Raw genomic sequence first — 18,677 nt, 5'->3', positions numbered from 1 at the left:
CAAGAGGGTTCCCTTTTCTCCACACCCTCTCCAGCATTTATTGTTTGTAGATTTTTTGATGATGGCCATTCTGACCAGTGTGAGGTGATACTTCACTGTAGTTTTGATTTGCATTTCTCTAATGATTAGTGATGTTGAGCATCCTTTCATGTGTTTGTTGGCAATCTGTATATCTTCTTTGGAGAAATGTCTATTCAAGTCTTCTGCCCATTTTTGGATTGGGTTGTTTGATTTTTTGATATTGAGCTGCATGAGCTGCTTGTATATTTTGGTTGCTTCGTTTGCAAATATTTTCTCTCATTCTGAGGGTTGTCTTTTCATCTTGTTTATGGTTTCCTTTGCTGTGCAAAAGCTTGTAAGTTTCATTAGGTCCCATTTGTTTATTTTTGTTTTTATTTCCATTCCTCTATGAGGTGAGTCCAAAAGGATCTTACTGTGATTTGTGTCATAGAGTGTTCTGCCTATGTTTTCCTCTAAGAGTTTTATAGTGTCTGGCCTTACATTTAGGTCTTAAGTCCATTTTGAGTTTATTTTTGTGTATGGTGTTAGGGGGTGTTCTAGTTTCATTCTTTTACATGCAGCTGTCCAGTTTTCCCAGCACCACTTATTGAAGAGGCTGTGTTTTCACCACTGTATATTCTTGCCTCCTTTATCAAAGATAAGGTGACCATATGTGTGTGGGTTTATCTCTGGGCTTTCTGTCCTGTTCCATTGATCTATATTTTTGTTTTGTACCCAGTACCACATTGTCTTGATAGCTTTGTAGTATAGTCTGAAGTGAGGGAGCCTGATTCCTCCAGCTCTGTTTTTCTTTCTCAAGATTGCTTTGGCTATTCAGGGTCTTTTGTGTTTCCAGACAAATTGTGAAATTTTTTGTTCTAGTTCTGTGAAAAATACCAGTGGTAGTTTGATAGGGATTGCACTGAATCAGTAGATTGCTTTGGGTAGTATATGACACATATACCAATTAATGATAACCCTTTGTAATCAGTGATCAGATTTCCTCTTACATCAGGATCCAAATAAGTTTCACTCATTGCAATTGGTTTAATGTCCCTTTTTAATGTCTATATTTTAGGTTTTTCTTTTCTCTCACCCTTTGGTCTGTCTCTAGCTCTAGCTCTCTTTGTCTTTTTATCTTCTTTTAACTTTTTCTTAAGAAATCAGGTTATTTGCTCTGTAGAGTTCTCCATAGATTGGGCTTTGCTGATTGCATCCCATGGTGTTCTTTTATATGTTCCTCTGACCTGTGTTCTTCCTGTAAATTAGTAGCTGTATCTGGATGCTTGATTAAATTCAGATTTGATTTTTGGAGGTAAGAATACTTTGTAGATAGTTTTAGAGAAATTGATTTTCAATCTCAGCCATGTTGATTATTTTTTGAAATGACCATATGGCTTTTATTTTTGATATGCCATGATTTTTTTTAATTTGATGAATAAGATAATGAATTTGCCTCATAGTGTCTGTCTTTTGACCTTTCGTCTACTTTCATTTCTAAGTGTATTTTGGTTGATGAATAAATTAACCGATGTCATTAAATGTCACATGGTAATTTCAGCAGCTCGCTGAGTAACTGAATCCTTGATCAGTTCCCTTTGTTTTGGTGTGTTCTGTTTGATGCTCCAAACTTTTGACTAATTTGGAAAATGACAGGTTAACATTTTCTACATTGACATGACCTTCTCCCAACCAAATTGATACTGGTAAACTATGTAGAATACAGTAAAGAATGTGCCCCTTCTACCTTTAGCCTGATGAGATTATAATATCAAATTAAGCCAGTCAACTGACTGCTAATATTTGCTTTGTAGGCTAGATGGATCTTACTCCTTTAGAATAGGTGTTGATAGGAAAATATTCAAGGAACAGCTTGAAAATTCGTTGACTTCTGGCTATGGAAATTTTATACTCAGATAAAACTGTCAGTGATTAGTAGAAAATATATAGCAGAACTGTATTTCTGGAGCTGGCTTCTTAGCTAGGAGAAGATTATTGGCTTTGTAAGGAAGAAAATGTAGCATTCTTGTAACCACCTGGCCAGCCATACACTGTGGGAGGAGACTCCTTCTTCTTTAGAAAAGCTAAGACATCCTAAAGACATTTATGCCATTGACATGTTGCTCTAAGAAGTAGTAGACTAGAATGATTACACTGTGTCATGAGTGAAATGTGCTGTCAGAAAAAAAGAAAAAAAATAGCCACTTCTGTGTTTGAAAAATAACCCTTGTTGACAATTTTTATTTTTCTAAGGAGAACACTATCTAATGACACCAAAGCATTTGCTCAGCAACTGCTGGGAACTTAGGATCTCCTTTTGGTTTAGCTACAAATGAGCTCAGTGTTACAACAAAAATTAGAATTTTGTTTTATAAGGAGAAACACCCAAGGGTCACTTTTCATTCTGCTGAAGAAGGAAGAAAAAATATTAGGGTCTGCCCTGAGAGCTTGTAAAGGAGGGAGGGATCTAAAGGCAATCCTGTTAACCTACTTCAGGCCCACTGTACGTGTAAGAAAACAGAAAACAAGCATGTCCAAATTCACTTATGTGACCTTGGGCAGCCTGTACACTTTTGTGAATTTTTAGCTGGAGGTATTTGATGAAAGACTGCAGAACTGTTCTTTTGAGATGATCTGTATCCTCTTTTTCAATATGGGATAAATTAGACACTATGTGAAGATTCTTTTGGGTCTCCCATTCTATGTGTGTTATGATGCCAAAGCTCAAGTTCACTACTTAAACCAGTTAACCTCCACCAGCCCTTGGTGTCGGCTTATTCTTTGGACAGACTCTCACCTTGTAGGTAATCTACCATGTCACCAAGTCCTGAGGTCCATGAATTGAGATGCCCTAATTCTAGTTTAGAAAGTTCTGGTTCCATTTCTGGTCTCGTGATGGTTCTTCCCTGGCTTCCCTGTTTGTTTCTATAGCAGAGTTCAGTAGCGGAGAGGCCAAGGAGATGGACTCTGGGAACCTCCAAGTCAGGATGGGTTTCTTTGATCTTCTGTCATTTTTTTCTCAAGTACCTATTTGCTATTCAGCAACGGATTGAATTACTACTTGCAAAAAAATGCCAACCCAGAATGGTGATGCTTTAGTGGTTCTGAGTCTGGCTCTGGATTTTCGTTTGGAGAACTAATGCCTCCCCCATCCTTCCGTTGGCATCTGTAGAAGCTGCATTAGGTGGCATGGCTTTTCCTGCTCAGCTTCTGAGCCAGAGCGTCATTTTCAGGAACCACATAAGCATTTCTTCCCAATAGAAGTTCAAAGTGCTCTGGTACATAATTGCTGAGGAGCTATATTCTGAGCAAGAATAATAATTTCAGATTTTTTTTTAATTGGGAGATCAAAGAGCAAGAATGCATGCAGATTTCTAAATACATAGCCATGGAAGATATCACAGGTAAGGATTTTAAAAAAAAACCTACAACTTTGTAGCGATTGACAGTTTCATGTTAGAATATAAAAATTGTTAATATTTAGAATATAAAAAGTTAGAATATAAAAATTGTTAATATTGTATATGTTATTGAGAAAACTGCAGAGAGTGATTTAATCTTCTGCGAGTAAATAGTTAAGAATTGTCCTAAAAACTCCTAGTCAGGGCTTATTCGCTCAGGGCAGATAGGAGCTAATGATTGCTTCTTGGGGTAAACACTATACACTCATACTAATTCCTGCTAATTGTCAAGGAAAAAGAGACTGGCTTCTTATCAGTAGTTTGCATTTGTGTAATGGCCCTGGTCTGTTAGTGCTGTCTACTTCACTGATAAGGAAAACACCACTTAACACAAGCAAGAAAGGGAAGCATCCTTTCCAGCATTATTTTCTTTTTAGCCTGTCTCTGAGCAGAAAAAGGCTGGTATTCTATAGGAAATACTGTGTGATTCCATGGGAAAATATTGAGTAATGAGCAGAGAACACTCAATTACTCCTCAAAGTTTTATTCTGTGTATTTACTAAAGTGTGCAATAGTACGTGATTTCCAAAATGTTGAGTTATAAACAGAGTTTATACTATGGCCCATATTCAATGGACATCAAACTATTTTTAAATTTTTTAGAGTTTTTAAACTGTTACAATAACACACAAGATTATAAATACAATGAATTCATGTAACTTGGAAGCTTGGTCAGAAATATTAGAGAAATACACCTGAAACTTACACGATATTGTAAATCAACTATACTTCAATAAAAAAAATTTCTTAAGAAATATTAGAGAATTGTGTGGATCTGGAAAGTTGAAAATAATTACACATTTAAGATAGCTTCTTTTTCTTTTAACTCAAATTGTTCTTCAGTTTTATTTTGTAAGCCAATTGAATGGGTATAAATTATTGACAGTGGTTTTGAAAAAGTTAGAGTAAGTTATTGATATTTACTTGATGCTTTGCAATCATTCAGTGGTTACCCCTCCAAATCAGACCATCTCTTCACATTTTGTAGAAGAAAAATTTGCTAAGAAACAACATTCGAGGCTTGATTATATGTACTTACAGTGTCTGGACAGACATGTTTTTGCTTCTCTTTGTTCCATATTTATGCCATTAGTAATGGAAACATATCCTCTATTTGTGTGCAGTTTTGCAACTGACAAAGTGTTTTATCAAACTCTGCAGCAACCCTGCGATACCTCATTTTTGCAGCTGAGTATACTGAGGCAGGTAGCTGGACCAGAGTCCCACAGCTAGTAATTGGCAAAATTGTGTCTTGGTCCCCTGATTCTTCTCAGCTAACTCCAGGGTCATTTCACTACATTTCATCTATAAAGATCTCCTTTTAGGGAGAATTCTTTACAGTCTTACAATTTTCAACCCCAGTAACTTTAGTTATTATTATGCCTCGCATATAATAGGTGGTCATTAAAGAACTGTGAAAGGAAGGAAAAAAGGAGGGAGGGAAGGAGGGCAGGAGGGAGGAGAAGGATTAGGGAAGGGAGGGAGGACTAGAAAGGAGAGAGTCCTATTTCCTGGTGCAGGATTTGGGGAATTTTATTTATTTATTTATTTATTTTTGTGGTACGCGGGCCTCTCACTGCCATGGCCTCTCCCGTTGCGGAGCACAGGCTCCGGACGCGCAGGCTCAGCGGCCATGGCTCACGGGCCCAGCCGCTCCGCGGCATGTGGGATCCTCCTGGACCAGGGCACGAACCCATGTCCCCTGCATCGGCAGGCGGACTCTCAACCACTGCACCACCAGGGAAGCCCCCTGGCGGATCTTTAAATGGTCATCTTAGTGTCCAAATCCTTGGCTAAGTCAGAGAACTGTTCAGACTTCCCCAGAATGGTCACTAGTCCTGATCTATACTACCAAGACAGACGGGGTGGAGAGTAAAACACTCGGAAGAAATCCTCTGGTAACAAGTTAACTGCTGTACTTATACTTCTTCCTTATAATTTTGTAATTGGTAACATCCCAAGGAAAGTGTGTTTGGGATAAAACGTTCATATAAATGATAAACTTAAAAGTAATGAAGTCACACTTATCAGTGTTCCCAATTGCTGTCCAGTTAGCACTTACTAGAAGTTAAGCAACTCCCAGATTATGACAAACTAGTTACAAAGCAGAGGGAAGCAGTTTTCATTAAGGATTGAATGAGTGAGATCTATGTCACCTACTGCCAGGAACAGCTATGAAGCTCATCTTTTATATATCAAAAGCACATTCTGTTAGCAAAACTGTTAGCTTTACCCCTGATAAATTCCTGCCAGCTCCCCCAGAAAGAATGCTGTTTCCACAGTTTGGTTTGAGAACCTGCTTTGTCTGTTTCATTAATTTCTGGCAGAATTACCACACGGAAACTGACTTAGCAATACAGCGTATATAGGCCAAAGAGAAAGGATATCACTGCAAAATTTATAGATGTGCTTAGGGCTGACTGTGCACTGCGGTCAACTAAGGAGAATATATAAGGAAACTTGGCAAAAATCTGAAAGGTGCATATATCACCATCCAGATCCCAGGTTCTTCTGACAATTACAACTTATTCCTGTGCTTGGCTGTTGGTTCAGAACAGCTGTAACCCAGTTGGTCCACACTTTGTGTCACCTGGGAGATAACTGCTGCTTTGCAATTCCATGATCATTTTTGTTTTCGCTGCTACTAAAGGATAAAAGCGCTAAGCAGGATAGTCCATGACACGTAAGAGAGCTGCTACTTCATTTTCTCCAAGAATTATTTTATGATCAACTATCCCATTTCTAGTGTCAAGTCATGATCTAAGAATTTTTCAAATGAATGTGTCATGGGCTTCCCTGGTGGCGCAGTGGTTGAGAGTCTGCCTGCCGATGCGGGGGACACGGGTTCGTGCCCCAGTCCGGGAAGATCCCACATGCCACGGAGCCACTGGGCCCGTGAGCCATGGCCGCTGAGCCTGCGCGTCCGGAGCCTGTGTTCCGCAACGGGAGAGGCCACAACAGTGAGAGGCCCACGTACCAAAAAAAAAAAAATGAATGTGTCATAACTCAGAGCTGCAGGATAATTCAAAGGATAATCATATCAAGAAAAATACTTTTAAAGGACTGAAAAAAAGGGATTGTTTCTAGTTTTAACTGGCATTTCTTAATCCTACTTATTTGATAACACAAGATCAGAAAATCCAAGGAATAGGTATGATGTTTCTGTCTCTTGTCTCTGTCACAGCTAATTTTCATTGTAAGTTTGCAATTAATATGGAGGGTCTGCTTTGGCAAGGAGGGGGTTGATTTTGTTGTTTTTAATAAAAAGCCTCAGCATTTGTCCTGAAAGAGCCTGCTGCAGGGTTTGCTGCCCAGTTTGGATGAGGGGTAATTCTTAGCGGCCTGTCAGGGATTCAGGGACCACTGGGGTCTGCTTGAGGCTCAGGGCTCCTTTGCAGGAATGATGGTGACAGAACACTGCAGGGGGTCCCCTCGGCAAAAATACTCTGCCCAATGTGTCATCCCCATAGATCCCTGTCAGCAGTTGAAACTCGTAAGCACAAAACCTTTAACATTTAAGACAAACCCCCTCCTAATATTTTTTAAAAGCAGTCGCCATGGATGAAAATATCCATAGCACCTAAGTAAACAGTTTTTCACATGAAGATATAATATTATGTTAAAATCTATGCTAAGTGATGTGTAGAAATTGTCTACTCCATGATTTTATAGACCAAAGGATGCAAGCTGTGTTTCCCCTCTTCCTGATAAAGATGGTAAAAGTGTAGCTGCTGGCAGAGGGTAACATCACCTCTCTCCTCTCTCTCCCTGGTTCTTTTGGTTGGGTTTGTAGACCCGAGCTGGACATCTGGAAATGCATTCTGAAAAGGACTTTGTGTTGCAATAATTTGAAAGTTGACCCAGTTCTTAATTACCCATAACAATGATTCAAGGAAAACATGCCTCTTTGAACTCTTCAGATTTGTTATCAAATTTTACATCTGATTGATAGATACCAAAATTAATATTCTTCCCTACTTGTTCAGTAATCATACCTGCTATTACTCTTCGGATGCCAGTTTTGTGCCAATTCCTTTTATCTCTAGAAGAGTCCTGTAAGAGTGCCCTTACCCTGTTTTCTAAATGGGAACGTTGACCCTCTGGATGGTTAGGTGACTTGCTCAAGGACACAAAGCTAGTAGGAGATGGGATTTGAACCAGATCTGTCTCCAAAGGTCAAATCATTTTGACTGCCCTTTGCTGTTCCTCCTGAAAGCCATGGTGAGAACAGAGAAATGGTCCCAAACATGCCATAGACAGGAGAATAAGAGACAAGAAAGGCCTCGAGTCGTTTAGAAACTGAATAATCAGATGCTCAGTATTTCAATCAGGTAGAGTAAAAATCAAGCAGAGTTAGGGTCACAATTAGGTTAAATGTCAAAGCAAAATGTGCGCTTGTGTAGGAAATGAAAAAGAAAGGCAGGAGAAAATGGAAAAATACGACAGGTCAAATAAAATAAACAAGGGCATCTGAGTTTCACATGCAGATCGTAAAATAGAAATTGATAAGGAAGACAAAGAATTAAAAGTCACTAAGAATGAGTCAGATAATCGATGAGAAAAACTTATGTCTGAAGATGGACTCTCTCTACCTCGGGAGAGTAAATAGAATCTTCGTTGGCTGGACATGTTGGTTTTACGTTTCATCTTGATAATGTCAGTGATAAACATTATGTTGGGAGTTAGACTGTTTGGGGTTGAGACTGAGCAGTGTTTAGGGGGCTCCCAATGCTGTACTTGGGGAGAAGTTCTGAGACTAAATGCTCTTACAGTCTCAGGACTTTGGCTTCATTTAATCCCTGCACCTAAAGGTGGAGCAATCAGTGTCAGCCTGACTTTCTAATAACTGTGAAGTTTGAAGGCAAGTGAATAATCAGATTTATCACATGAAGACATTGCCAACCAAAATTAAAACTTGTTTCTACTCCTACTTCAGAATGGATGAATTTTTCAGTGCTTTATTCTACATTGGCAGCAATGTTAGACTGTCTTTGCATTTCTTCAAAAGCGTGATGGCAATCAGACATTCAATAATATTCTTCTGAGTAGAAATTAGAATAGAATGGAAATTTTGAACAGAATGCCCCCTGATCTATACATTAATACATACTCAATTAATAATATTTTTTTCATTAGGAACAAATAAGCCACCTTGTATTTTTCTTTGCTATACATTATGTCTAAAAAATATCAAGTCCATACACATATATCACATAATTTCAAAAAAAATAATTTTATTAATTAGTTGCCATTAAAAATTAATATCTACATTCAGTTGCACTGATATGAATTTATGTCATTATTTTTGAGCCTTCCTGGAAAATGTATTTTTCTTAATGACAATAGATGTTCTCTTTTCCAACTTCCTTAGAAAAAGTATTAGTTATAAGAAATGTTGAACCTGTTGCCTATTTAATTATAATTAAATTAATTAACTATAATTACCTTTTATAATTTTATTATATTTAATTACACCCAGAAAGTACTTAACGTCTTTGCTGTTATTTATTAAGCCTGAAAGTTTAGTGGAGTATGCCGTATCTTATATGAACTCTTTCTTTTAAGAGAATTTAAGATTAAAGGCTGCTTAGAAGAGGGAAAGATGGGTATAAACCTTTCCCCTTCTTTATCTTTTATCCAGCCACATCTACATCTACCACTGGGACAAGCCATCTTGTCAAGTGTGCAGAGAAGGAGAAAACTTTCTGTGTGAATGGAGGCGAGTGCTTCATGGTGAAAGACCTTTCAAACCCCTCAAGATACTTGTGCAAGTAAGAAAAGAAATCTTCTGTGTGGCTTATGTCCATGACTGCTTCTTTTAGATGATTCCATGTCTCATGATGTATCGTTGCTGCTTTTTCCAATTTCGTTGCATCCTTTGAATAATGCTGTTTTATTTTTAAAGTGTTGTGAAAAGTTCATACCATTTATCATCTTCTCTGTTATATCCAGAATGTTATTTTGCCTTTTTCAAGGTGGGTTGTTTTTTTTTTTTTTTTGCCTTCATATTTATAAAGTTGCTTTCCTCGTGGTTTTCCTCATTGTTACCTAAGAGAGATGTGCAAATATCATAGAGGTCTGGAACTTTGGATACCTACGTCTCCATCCAGTGTATGGATGAAGCTGTAAGATGATGTTCCTTTTTACCCCGGTGGTCACCTGCAAAACGAATAGGACAACTAAAAGAAGCAGAAGTGCAGAAGATTCTTTACTGACACATCTGTTACACTTGGCATTAGCTTATTCTTTTATAACTCCTTTTTAAAAATGGAATTTAGGTCGATCTCACTAATGAAAAATCAGCAACTTGCATTTGTTTGGAAATGCATTTAGTGTGTGTAGCATCATTGCATGTAGAAGGCAGAGTGTTCTTTCATGTACTACAGTTATTTATAGATATATTTAGAATGGCGCTCTCTCCAATGACCTGAGGAGTTAATGAACCATTAAGAAGTATCACAGTTATTCTCTCTCAACAGACAGAATTAAACAAAGATGTTGTCAGTAAGGTTACATTAAATATTTAAACCTTGCAGTTAAAATTAGTAGGTCTCATTAAAAAGCACGTGTTTATTGTGCCATGCATTTTTAGTCTACGCTTGATATTTAGGTTCTATGTGGTCCATGGACTCAAATAATTTGATGTGGTAAAAGATATTTAAATATGCGGTGAAAAATACACATTTATTTTGCAGTTGACTAAGAGCTGTATCCCACTGTTCTAAAGTAGCAGTGCTTGTCCTAAATGAGAAAAAAAACATATCATCATAACAATCATCTCTGGCTCCAGAATATTACTAGCTTGTGACCCAAATGTTGACAAAGAAGAACAAGTTTGTCAGAGAGACAGATGAGTTAATAGAAAGAGCAATTAGCAAAATGAGAAAAAAGGCACAAGAAATCATTAAGAAGGCCAATTCCCTTCTACATCATGTAAATAGTATGCAAATATTTAAGTCCCTTTTCTAAGAAAGCCTTCATTGTTTGTAAGTAATAAAATGCATCTTAAAGGACATATATTTTAAAATCATAGCACCAAAAAAAATGCCATTTTGGTAGAAACGTTTTGCTGTTCCTGTGCTGATCTAGACACGGGCTATGTGTAGAATGTCTCGTGGGACCTCAGGGCTGTAAGCAAGTACCTCCCAGATCTGCTTTTTTGCCCTCAACATCTCTCCTTTTAATAGAGTAGAAGCAGAGAAGACAAGTTTTGCTGGTTGTGTGGCCGATTTTATCAATGAAAACAGACAACTTATAAAAGCAGCTATAGTCTTTTATTTATTTTATTATTTTATTTTATTATTACTTTCATTATCCTTATAGTATCTTATGCTTTTATACTTTATTACTTTTGTAGTGAATAAAAGACTAGGAATCACAAGAGTAAAATTCTAATTTCAATTACTAAATATCCCTTTCATAGATATAGGTAATAGTTATAAGCCAAGATAAAGTTAATAAGTCAGAGTCTTTTCAAAGCTTTAAAGCAAGATAAAAGTGAAAGAGTATATAGAAAAAATCATTTCTTTCAGGTCTGAAGGATTTTATGACTCTCAGTGTTTATTGTTTTAAAATTAAAGATTCACTTTTTGACAACCAGTATATTCAACTCAGCATACCTATAGCAAAGAATTAAAGTTGGTCAGTTTTAGACTGGTTCTGCCAACTTGCTGTGAATACAGCCCAAACATTCCTCCCTGCACATATTTATCATAGTGTATGGGGATGACCAATTTTTTTTTTAACTTTTTATTTTATACTGGAGTATAGGCGATGAACAATGCTATGGTAGTTTCAGGTGCACAGCAAAGCGACTCAGCCATACATGTACATGTATCCATTCTCCCCCAGACTCCCCTCCCATCCAGGCGGCCACATAACATTGAGCAGAGTTCCCTGTGCTCTACAGTAGGTCCTTGTTGGTTATCCTTTTTAAATATAGCAGTGTGTACCTGGGGGCTGACCAAATTTTATAGTTTCCTGTAAGATTTTCTCTATGAAAATAGAAAATACCAGAAGCTGAGAATTATAATCTGTAAAATATGAGGTGCATTTATTATATGGGTAATCCTTTATTCCGTCCTAGTCATAGACATACAACCTAATTATGTTTTAATAAATCACTTGAAAAAAACACTTAAAATTATAGTTCCTTTAAATGCTTCTCCTTTTTATTTTTATTTATTTATTTTTTGCGGTACGCAGGCCTCTCACTGTTGTGGCCTCTCCCGTTGCGGAGCACAGGCTCCGGATGCGCAGGCTTAGCGGCCATGGCTCACGGGCCCAGCCGCTCTGCGGCATGTGGGATCTTCCCAGACCGGGGCACGAACCCGTGTCCCCTGCATCGGCAGGCGGACTCTCAACCACCGCGCCACCAGGGAAGCCCGCTTCTCCTTTTTAAACAATTGTACCCAGATTATCTATGTTTTCTCTTTTTTACTTCTTTAGAAAACATCTGAGACCACTGTATTTTAATTATAATAATGAAACATGATTATTTTTCACTGTAGCCTTTGCAAAGATTTACAAGCTGAGTGAGTATATATGATAGTTTCTGAATACCTCTTAGGAACCAGTGCAGTTATTTTCCACGTGTTAATTTCAGCTCTTCTGTGGCCCTCCCATGTCCTGTACAAAAAGTGCTATCGCCTAAGTGCTGTTCATTTGTTCCATTTTGGTATTGTGCCAACACTGGAATTTTTTTCACCCACACAGCTTTTCATTAAATTTTAAGCCCAATCCAGAAAGAAATAACTTGTTATATATTTTTCTAATCTTAAAGTGAAATGTTATCTTCCTCCAACAGTTATTAAAGCAGCAACCCATGAATGAATATTGTTTCCCCCAAGCTAATCGTCTTCTAGTTCTCAACAAATTGGCATTATACTTTTATTGTATCTTTTTTTTGGTAATATAATCTTTCAGAAAAGCGTTAAAGCTTACTACGAGATCTTGTGGGAAACAAAATCTTTGACATCTATGATTTTGATCAGTTTTATCCCCCTTTTGCACCATGTCTTTACTGATGCATCAGAGCAAGCCATTGATGGAAGAATTGGAATATGTTCACTATCCAAAATACGTCATGCCTTTTTTGTCAAATTTGTCTAATTGTTTTTTAATCCCTGTATTAAAAACATCTATAACAGTAAAAATAGTTTAGTCAGAAGTGAAACCAAGGCACATCATATACCATGTCTTACGATATTATATTGTTCACTGGACGACTTGAATAGAAACAGAAAACACGAAAGTGTTGCATTGGCTCATCATGGTCCTGTGTATGAAGCCAGTTCATAGTTTCCACATGGTCCATCTGTCCAGGGCAAAACGTTTCTGAAGCATGTGCCACATCATTCAAAATCAGCTTTATCCCTGGCTAAAGACATGACTCAGACACACCACAAGCACACGAGTTTCCAAGTAGTCTCTCTGGTCATCTCATCCACTGTTGTCTTTTGGGGAGTTGAAGTCGAAGACTTTACAGCAAAGCTCTTTTGTCTCTCTGTTTAGAACAAGGTGTTCCAAATGGATTAACCATATAACAGTTAAACACTTCTCTGAGGAGAGGTTTGCTGGTTACTTGGACTTCTCCTCTGGGAACTGTGCGGGAATTTCTGTGGTGTTTCTCATCTTTTATATTTCTCTTCTCTCTATAGTAACTTAAAATTTATCCTGGGGGGAAAAAAAAACAGTTACTATTCCAGATTGCATAAAGACCAGAAAAGAATCATTCCATCTTTTACCCTCTGGTACCCCACGTAGTCACATGGTTCAAAGAAACAGGACAGTTTGAACATGACATTGTCCAGATGTTCCTCTTTGTTTTCTCCCCTTGTTCTTGTATATCTGCTCTCCTGAACAGCTTTACTTAGAGAACTATTTTGGAAGATGTTGATGTGATTTCTTTTTAATCTAAAAATGATTTTATACCAGACCGTATTTATAAACCCATGATGCTGTCCTGTGGGCAGATGTGCCTTCCCCATGTGGGGATTAGAGTTTTAACCACCAATTTTGGTGAATAGTCTGAGCTCTTTCACTTCAACTCTCTGGACAGTATATTTATAACATAGAGTTAATATGTTCTCCAAACTTCTTCCCAGGGAGTCAGTGAAATTAAATGAATTCATTTCTGCTAAAGCACTTCTAACTCTGGGGAAGCAAGATTTCTTTTTCCTTATAATAAAAAATAAATGGTAGAATTACATTCTCTCTGTAGACATTGGAAAAATATATACACCTGTCTTAACAGACTGTGTTATCATATTTAATTCCCAGTTCTTCATTTTATTTAACACTAGCAGTTTTTATTTGATTTGTTGGGGCCACCAGCTAGCTTTATAACTTTGCATTTGACATTCATTTAATCATGTACTATCTCTGATCATTAACTTCCTTATATGTAAAAACAGAAAACAGAAACAAAAAGCAAACAAAACATAGGAAGATGGGAGGTGCCTTTAAACATGAACTTAGGATTTTGTCTATTTTTTATGAAGCCATGTAGTATATATAAGGGCCTATATTGTATTACACATTATTATTGAGATAGTTATGAAAAATATATAGCTAGAGGAGATAAAGTCACAACAAATTTGTTATAATAAATTAAACTCAGTAAATGAAATATTAATTAACATTTGTTTATAGAACAGCTACATCTATGCCAGGCATTTTTGAAAACACAGAGAAAACATGAAGCATGGTCGCTTGTCCCTGGGAACTTAGTCTACTTACAGAAATGGAGTAACTAAAATAGTACATCAGTTAAAGTGACTATATCCCAAGTGGTACAGTGCTGATTGTTATGGTAATGAGAATTTAAAGAAGGAAAAGACTGGAATTAGTTGAAGACTTTATAAACATCGTCATCATTTATGGAGTTTTCTCCATATACCAGGCAGACACTGAGGCTGCAGTAATCTTCCCATGAGACCCAGTGACATGCATAGCTAGACGAGCAGCTCCATTCTGGGAAGTAAAACAAAACAAAAAAACTAAGTTAGACAGGAGAGTCAGTTTCTGAGCTCTGAAAGCCAGGCAGAGGACTTTGGACATTGTGATAGCTAATCGGGCATCATAGTAACTTCTGGAGCAGGGGAGGGATACCATAAACATAGCAAGTGCTTAGAGAAAAGAGACTTCCATACAGGCTAGAGACAGCTGGGGACCGGGCAAGATGAGGAGAGAAAGTCAAGACACTCGCTAAGGTTAAAGTTTTATAAAATCCTGGCATAGCAATGATGAGGAGGATGACGATATTTAGAACATATTAGTAGCTGAATTAACATAATTAAACAAGGGGGTGATGGTTCAGATTCAAGTTGTGTCCTATGGCCTCATCATCATGGCTGTAGAAGGAGAAATTTGGAATAGAGCAAAGGGATGTATTTTGGGTTAAACCTGGAGTCCAGCCAGCTCTGGAAGCGTTCGTCCTTCAGAGGGGGTGTGACACTTACCTTCTGTAACATTTGACAGGGAGAGAAACCTTTGTGAGTGGGCGGGACCCTTGTGGCTTCGATGTAGATAGTCAGCTCTTCACATGACCATGTGTTCTATGTCTTCTGTGTCCCCTTGTATCAAGACTCCTGCTATGTACTTCCTAGGTATTTATTAACTCATTTTTGACTTCGTGAAGACAGAGGAAAGCAAATCCTTTTGTTCTTATAGAAACCAGTTTGGCTGCAGTTTGGCATAAAGTCAGGTACACTAAGTGTTCTTAAGAGCTTGGTTCCTTTTTTTCTCCTGAAATCAGTTAGGCAGCCACATGTATTTATTGATCTCCTCTAAGAGGCAAGTTCTATGCTTGTGCTCGGTATGAAGTGGTGAGCAAAATCACGTGGTCTCTGCCCTCATGGAGTCTGTAGGCTCTTGTGAGTAGCAGATGTATTTCAAGTAATTCATTTAATTATAAATGATTGGTGTGCTGAATGCTATGAAGAGAATTTAGGGAGCTAAGGGAATGTACCATGGGGGACCACAACCAGCCAGAGGCAGAGAACTCCGTCAGGGAAAAAAAGTATATGCAGCCCTCGCCTTGAGAAGCATATAGTCTATTTGAAATACAATGCACCACTTTGAAATATTTCTATTGAATGATTTAAGTCAAAAGTGAATATTTAGATGTTTCATCATAAAATGAGGCTGGAGTAGATGGAACTATAAAGTTTGGAATCGCTAAGCTGTGTGATGAGACAGGGAAAGGCGTCCTCCAGGGAGGAAAACCAAACCACAAATTAGCCGAGTCCATAAGTCATTGTGTCACAAGGACACGTAGATGCATGGGACATAGATTGAGCCCGTATCCGATGAAATTGTCTGACCCCAAAGTAAAGGATACATCAGTTAGAGTAAACAATGGCAAGGATTTTCATCTACAGATGAGCATTTCAGAACAAGCTGTACAAACAGAGCTTTGGGAAGGGCACCAGGGTTCAAACAAGGAGGGGTTAATTCATAAACACTGGCACCCTCATTAATGGGATTGTATGTCTTAGATGTTGAAAAACAACACTGGTGAGCCAGGATAACTTAGATTTTTTTTTTTCCCTCAGTATTTACCCACGAGTCCACTGTGGCCACTCTATGTATACTGTTATCTCAAGAATTGAGAACTAGCCCCCAGATCTTAATAAAAAAGAAATGGGATGATCCATACTAGCTGAACAGTGATGGGGAGGTATAAGGTTGAATCTGAAGGAAATGTTATTGAAGGAATATATTATATTTAATATTTTCTTTAATGGTACTGAAGAAGGCATTCCCTTGAGGAAATAAATGTCTTTTGCAGATGATACCATAAAGAACACTAAAACACAAATTAGAAAAGCATATACAAACCTCAAGAAATTTCACTTCTTGGTGGATAACAGAACGAAGTTCATCTTGGAAAAATGCAGAATAATAGTAACAATCCATTTGGGAGAGAATAATCTACAACACAGATACTCAGCCAGTGAGTGGGCGAGTTCTAGCCAGATTCCTGAGTGAAGGGGTGAGAAAAGTCAGCCCTTGCAATGTGATACTGTAGAAAAACAAATTAGCACTGTTTGACCTGGTGTGTACACTGCCAGCTCTGGTTTACGGAGCACGAGCAAAAGTCCTTAACGTCTAACACTTAAACACACCGATAATCCTCAATATGTATCTGTTGGCATTTCCATTACTTGATATTTGTAAACATGGACATCAAAGAAATTGTTTCAGCTGTTGTACAATATGAAGGAAATACCCCAACTAGTACTGAGGTAGAGTGAAAAGAAAATAGGGGCTCTTCTTTTTTGGGAGAAAATTATCTAAAAAATTGTCTGATTATTTCATGGTAGAGTGATGACCAAATAGAGACAAAATATCGTATGTAAACCTGTTTCCCTTCTCCTGCCTGATCAAGGGAGGACCTAATGAAAATTAATGAAACCAAGAAATAAAGAAAGGAAGAGAAAGGATGTCTCAGGATGGTTTATAAATTGACCACAAATTAAAAAAACCACAAAACCATTTATAATGGCTTATAAAATTAGCAAACCCTCAATAACCGGAAGTTTCTTGGAGTTCTGGAAATATCTTTGACTATGTCTAGTGTCTCCACCAAAAACAATGAGAAATATTTTATTCAATTAGAATGTAAAAAATACACCAAGCACTAAATTGCTTCACAAAATTACATGAGTTGATGATCGATTACATAGTAAGACTATCAGGATTGTCACCATGTATTATGGTTATTATTAAGAACAGTTTTTATTTTACTGATGCTGTGCAGAAGTCTTGGTTACTAGACTGTAATGGCTTTATTAAATCCTAGGTAAGATGGTATTTCAGTAACAGGATTTAAATTTGAAGTAATAGACTTATTGTTAAAGAGTTAGAGTCTTTTCCAAATTCCAGACACAATTTTAAAGGTTTCTATTTAAGGGAGGGAGTCTATAGGGGGATACTGGGAGCACCTATAAAAAATTATTTGGAAGTATACAGAGGAGAGAGTCGGTCACAAACTATAAAAATAAAAGCCGGTTATTGAGCTGTACCTGGCAAATCAATTGACTGTGAGAGTGTCCTTAATACAGTCCTTTACTGGACACTGCAGTCTGATCCTCAATCAGGTTCAGTTTAACTAACATTTTATGAGAGTCCTTCATGAGCCAGCCTAAACGTTAGAGCTCTAAAATGATCAGAATGTGGTCAGCTTCCTCACAAAGAGGTAATCACGAGACAGAGAGGTGAGAACAGTGGAAGAGATCAGGGCAGCGTGCAATGTGAGCGCCAAATAAGGAATCCTTCTCCCAGGGTGTGGATGTGTGGAGGTGAGGATATGGCACTCAGGGAAGTGTTGATCCTAGTTGGAAGAGATGCTGCTTCAGTTCAGACAAAACTTTCTATGAGGGGACTTCCCTGGTGGCGCAGTGGTTGAGAGTCCGCCTGCCGATGCAGGGGACATGGGTTCGTGCCCTGGTCCGGGAAAATCCCACATGCCGTGGAGCGCCTGGGCCCGTGAGCCATGGCCGCTGAGCCTGCGCGTCCGGAGCCTGTGCTCCGCAACGGGAGAGGCCACAACAGTGAGAGGCCCGCGTGCCGCAAAAAAAAAAAAAAAAAAAAAAAAAAAAACCGTCTGAGTTTTCATCTCACGAAGAACAAATATAGAACGAAGATAGTTTAGCATGTTAAGAGCAAATACTAAAATTAAAAAATATGTATTTCCATCTTCTAATCTGATCAGTAAAACAAACGGTATATATAGTTTTGGAGCTACAATAGGGCCTCGGTTCTTATTCAAACAGATTCTTCTAAGACATAAAATTCTTGGAAGGTGCTCAGACTCGTGCCAAAGAATATTGTTCAAAATCAGATTAAATTGATCGTACTCTTATCTCTGAAGAAAGCAATAGATTGGGGTGCTTAAAGTACAGTGCTAATAAAGAAATACGTCAGCAGCCAGTCCGCCTATTCTTTTAGAAGTAATTCCATAGAATTTAATCAGAGCCTACAGATCAGGTGCATTTCCATTTGCATATGCTTCCTCCACCCAGTCAATGCAGTCTGCAGTTTGCTTGTGCAGAAACTGTTTCCACTTCCTTCCATCTGATTTGGTAAGAATTCTAGACGTCCACAAAAGTTACATAATGATTATAGCCGCTGAACCCTTGAATTGCTTAGGAATAGGTATTTGAAATTTATTTTGCCTTCAGATTGTCTTAAAAATCCATTCTGTCAGAA

At 37.9% G+C, this 18,677-nt stretch overlaps 1 protein-coding gene across 13 annotated transcripts in view; it reads left to right on the top strand.

Moving 5' to 3' along the window:
* Positions 1 to 18,677, top strand: part of NRG1 (neuregulin 1) — a gene marked incomplete at both ends in the record, with an annotated part of 1,029,698 nt that overhangs the window by 986,452 nt on the left and 24,569 nt on the right. For 10 of the 13 annotated variants that reach the window (XM_079726577.1, XM_079726576.1, XM_079726575.1 and 7 more), the window contains one exon: positions 9,103 to 9,232. In XM_079726577.1, the coding sequence (XP_079582703.1) occupies positions 9,103 to 9,232 (130 nt within the window). Of the gene's footprint in view, positions 1 to 3,364; positions 3,405 to 9,102; positions 9,237 to 18,677 lie in introns of those variants that run through there. The other 3 variants (XM_079726580.1, XM_079726572.1, XM_079726573.1) reach the window with 2 other exon arrangements.

Source organism: Hyperoodon ampullatus (genome assembly GCF_949752795.1).
Source record: "Hyperoodon ampullatus genome assembly, chromosome: 20".
NCBI classification, from domain to species: Eukaryota; Metazoa; Chordata; class Mammalia; order Artiodactyla; family Ziphiidae; genus Hyperoodon; species Hyperoodon ampullatus.
The sequence above is the reverse complement of the archived record's forward strand: the minus strand, read 5'-3'. Positions and strand labels throughout refer to the sequence as shown.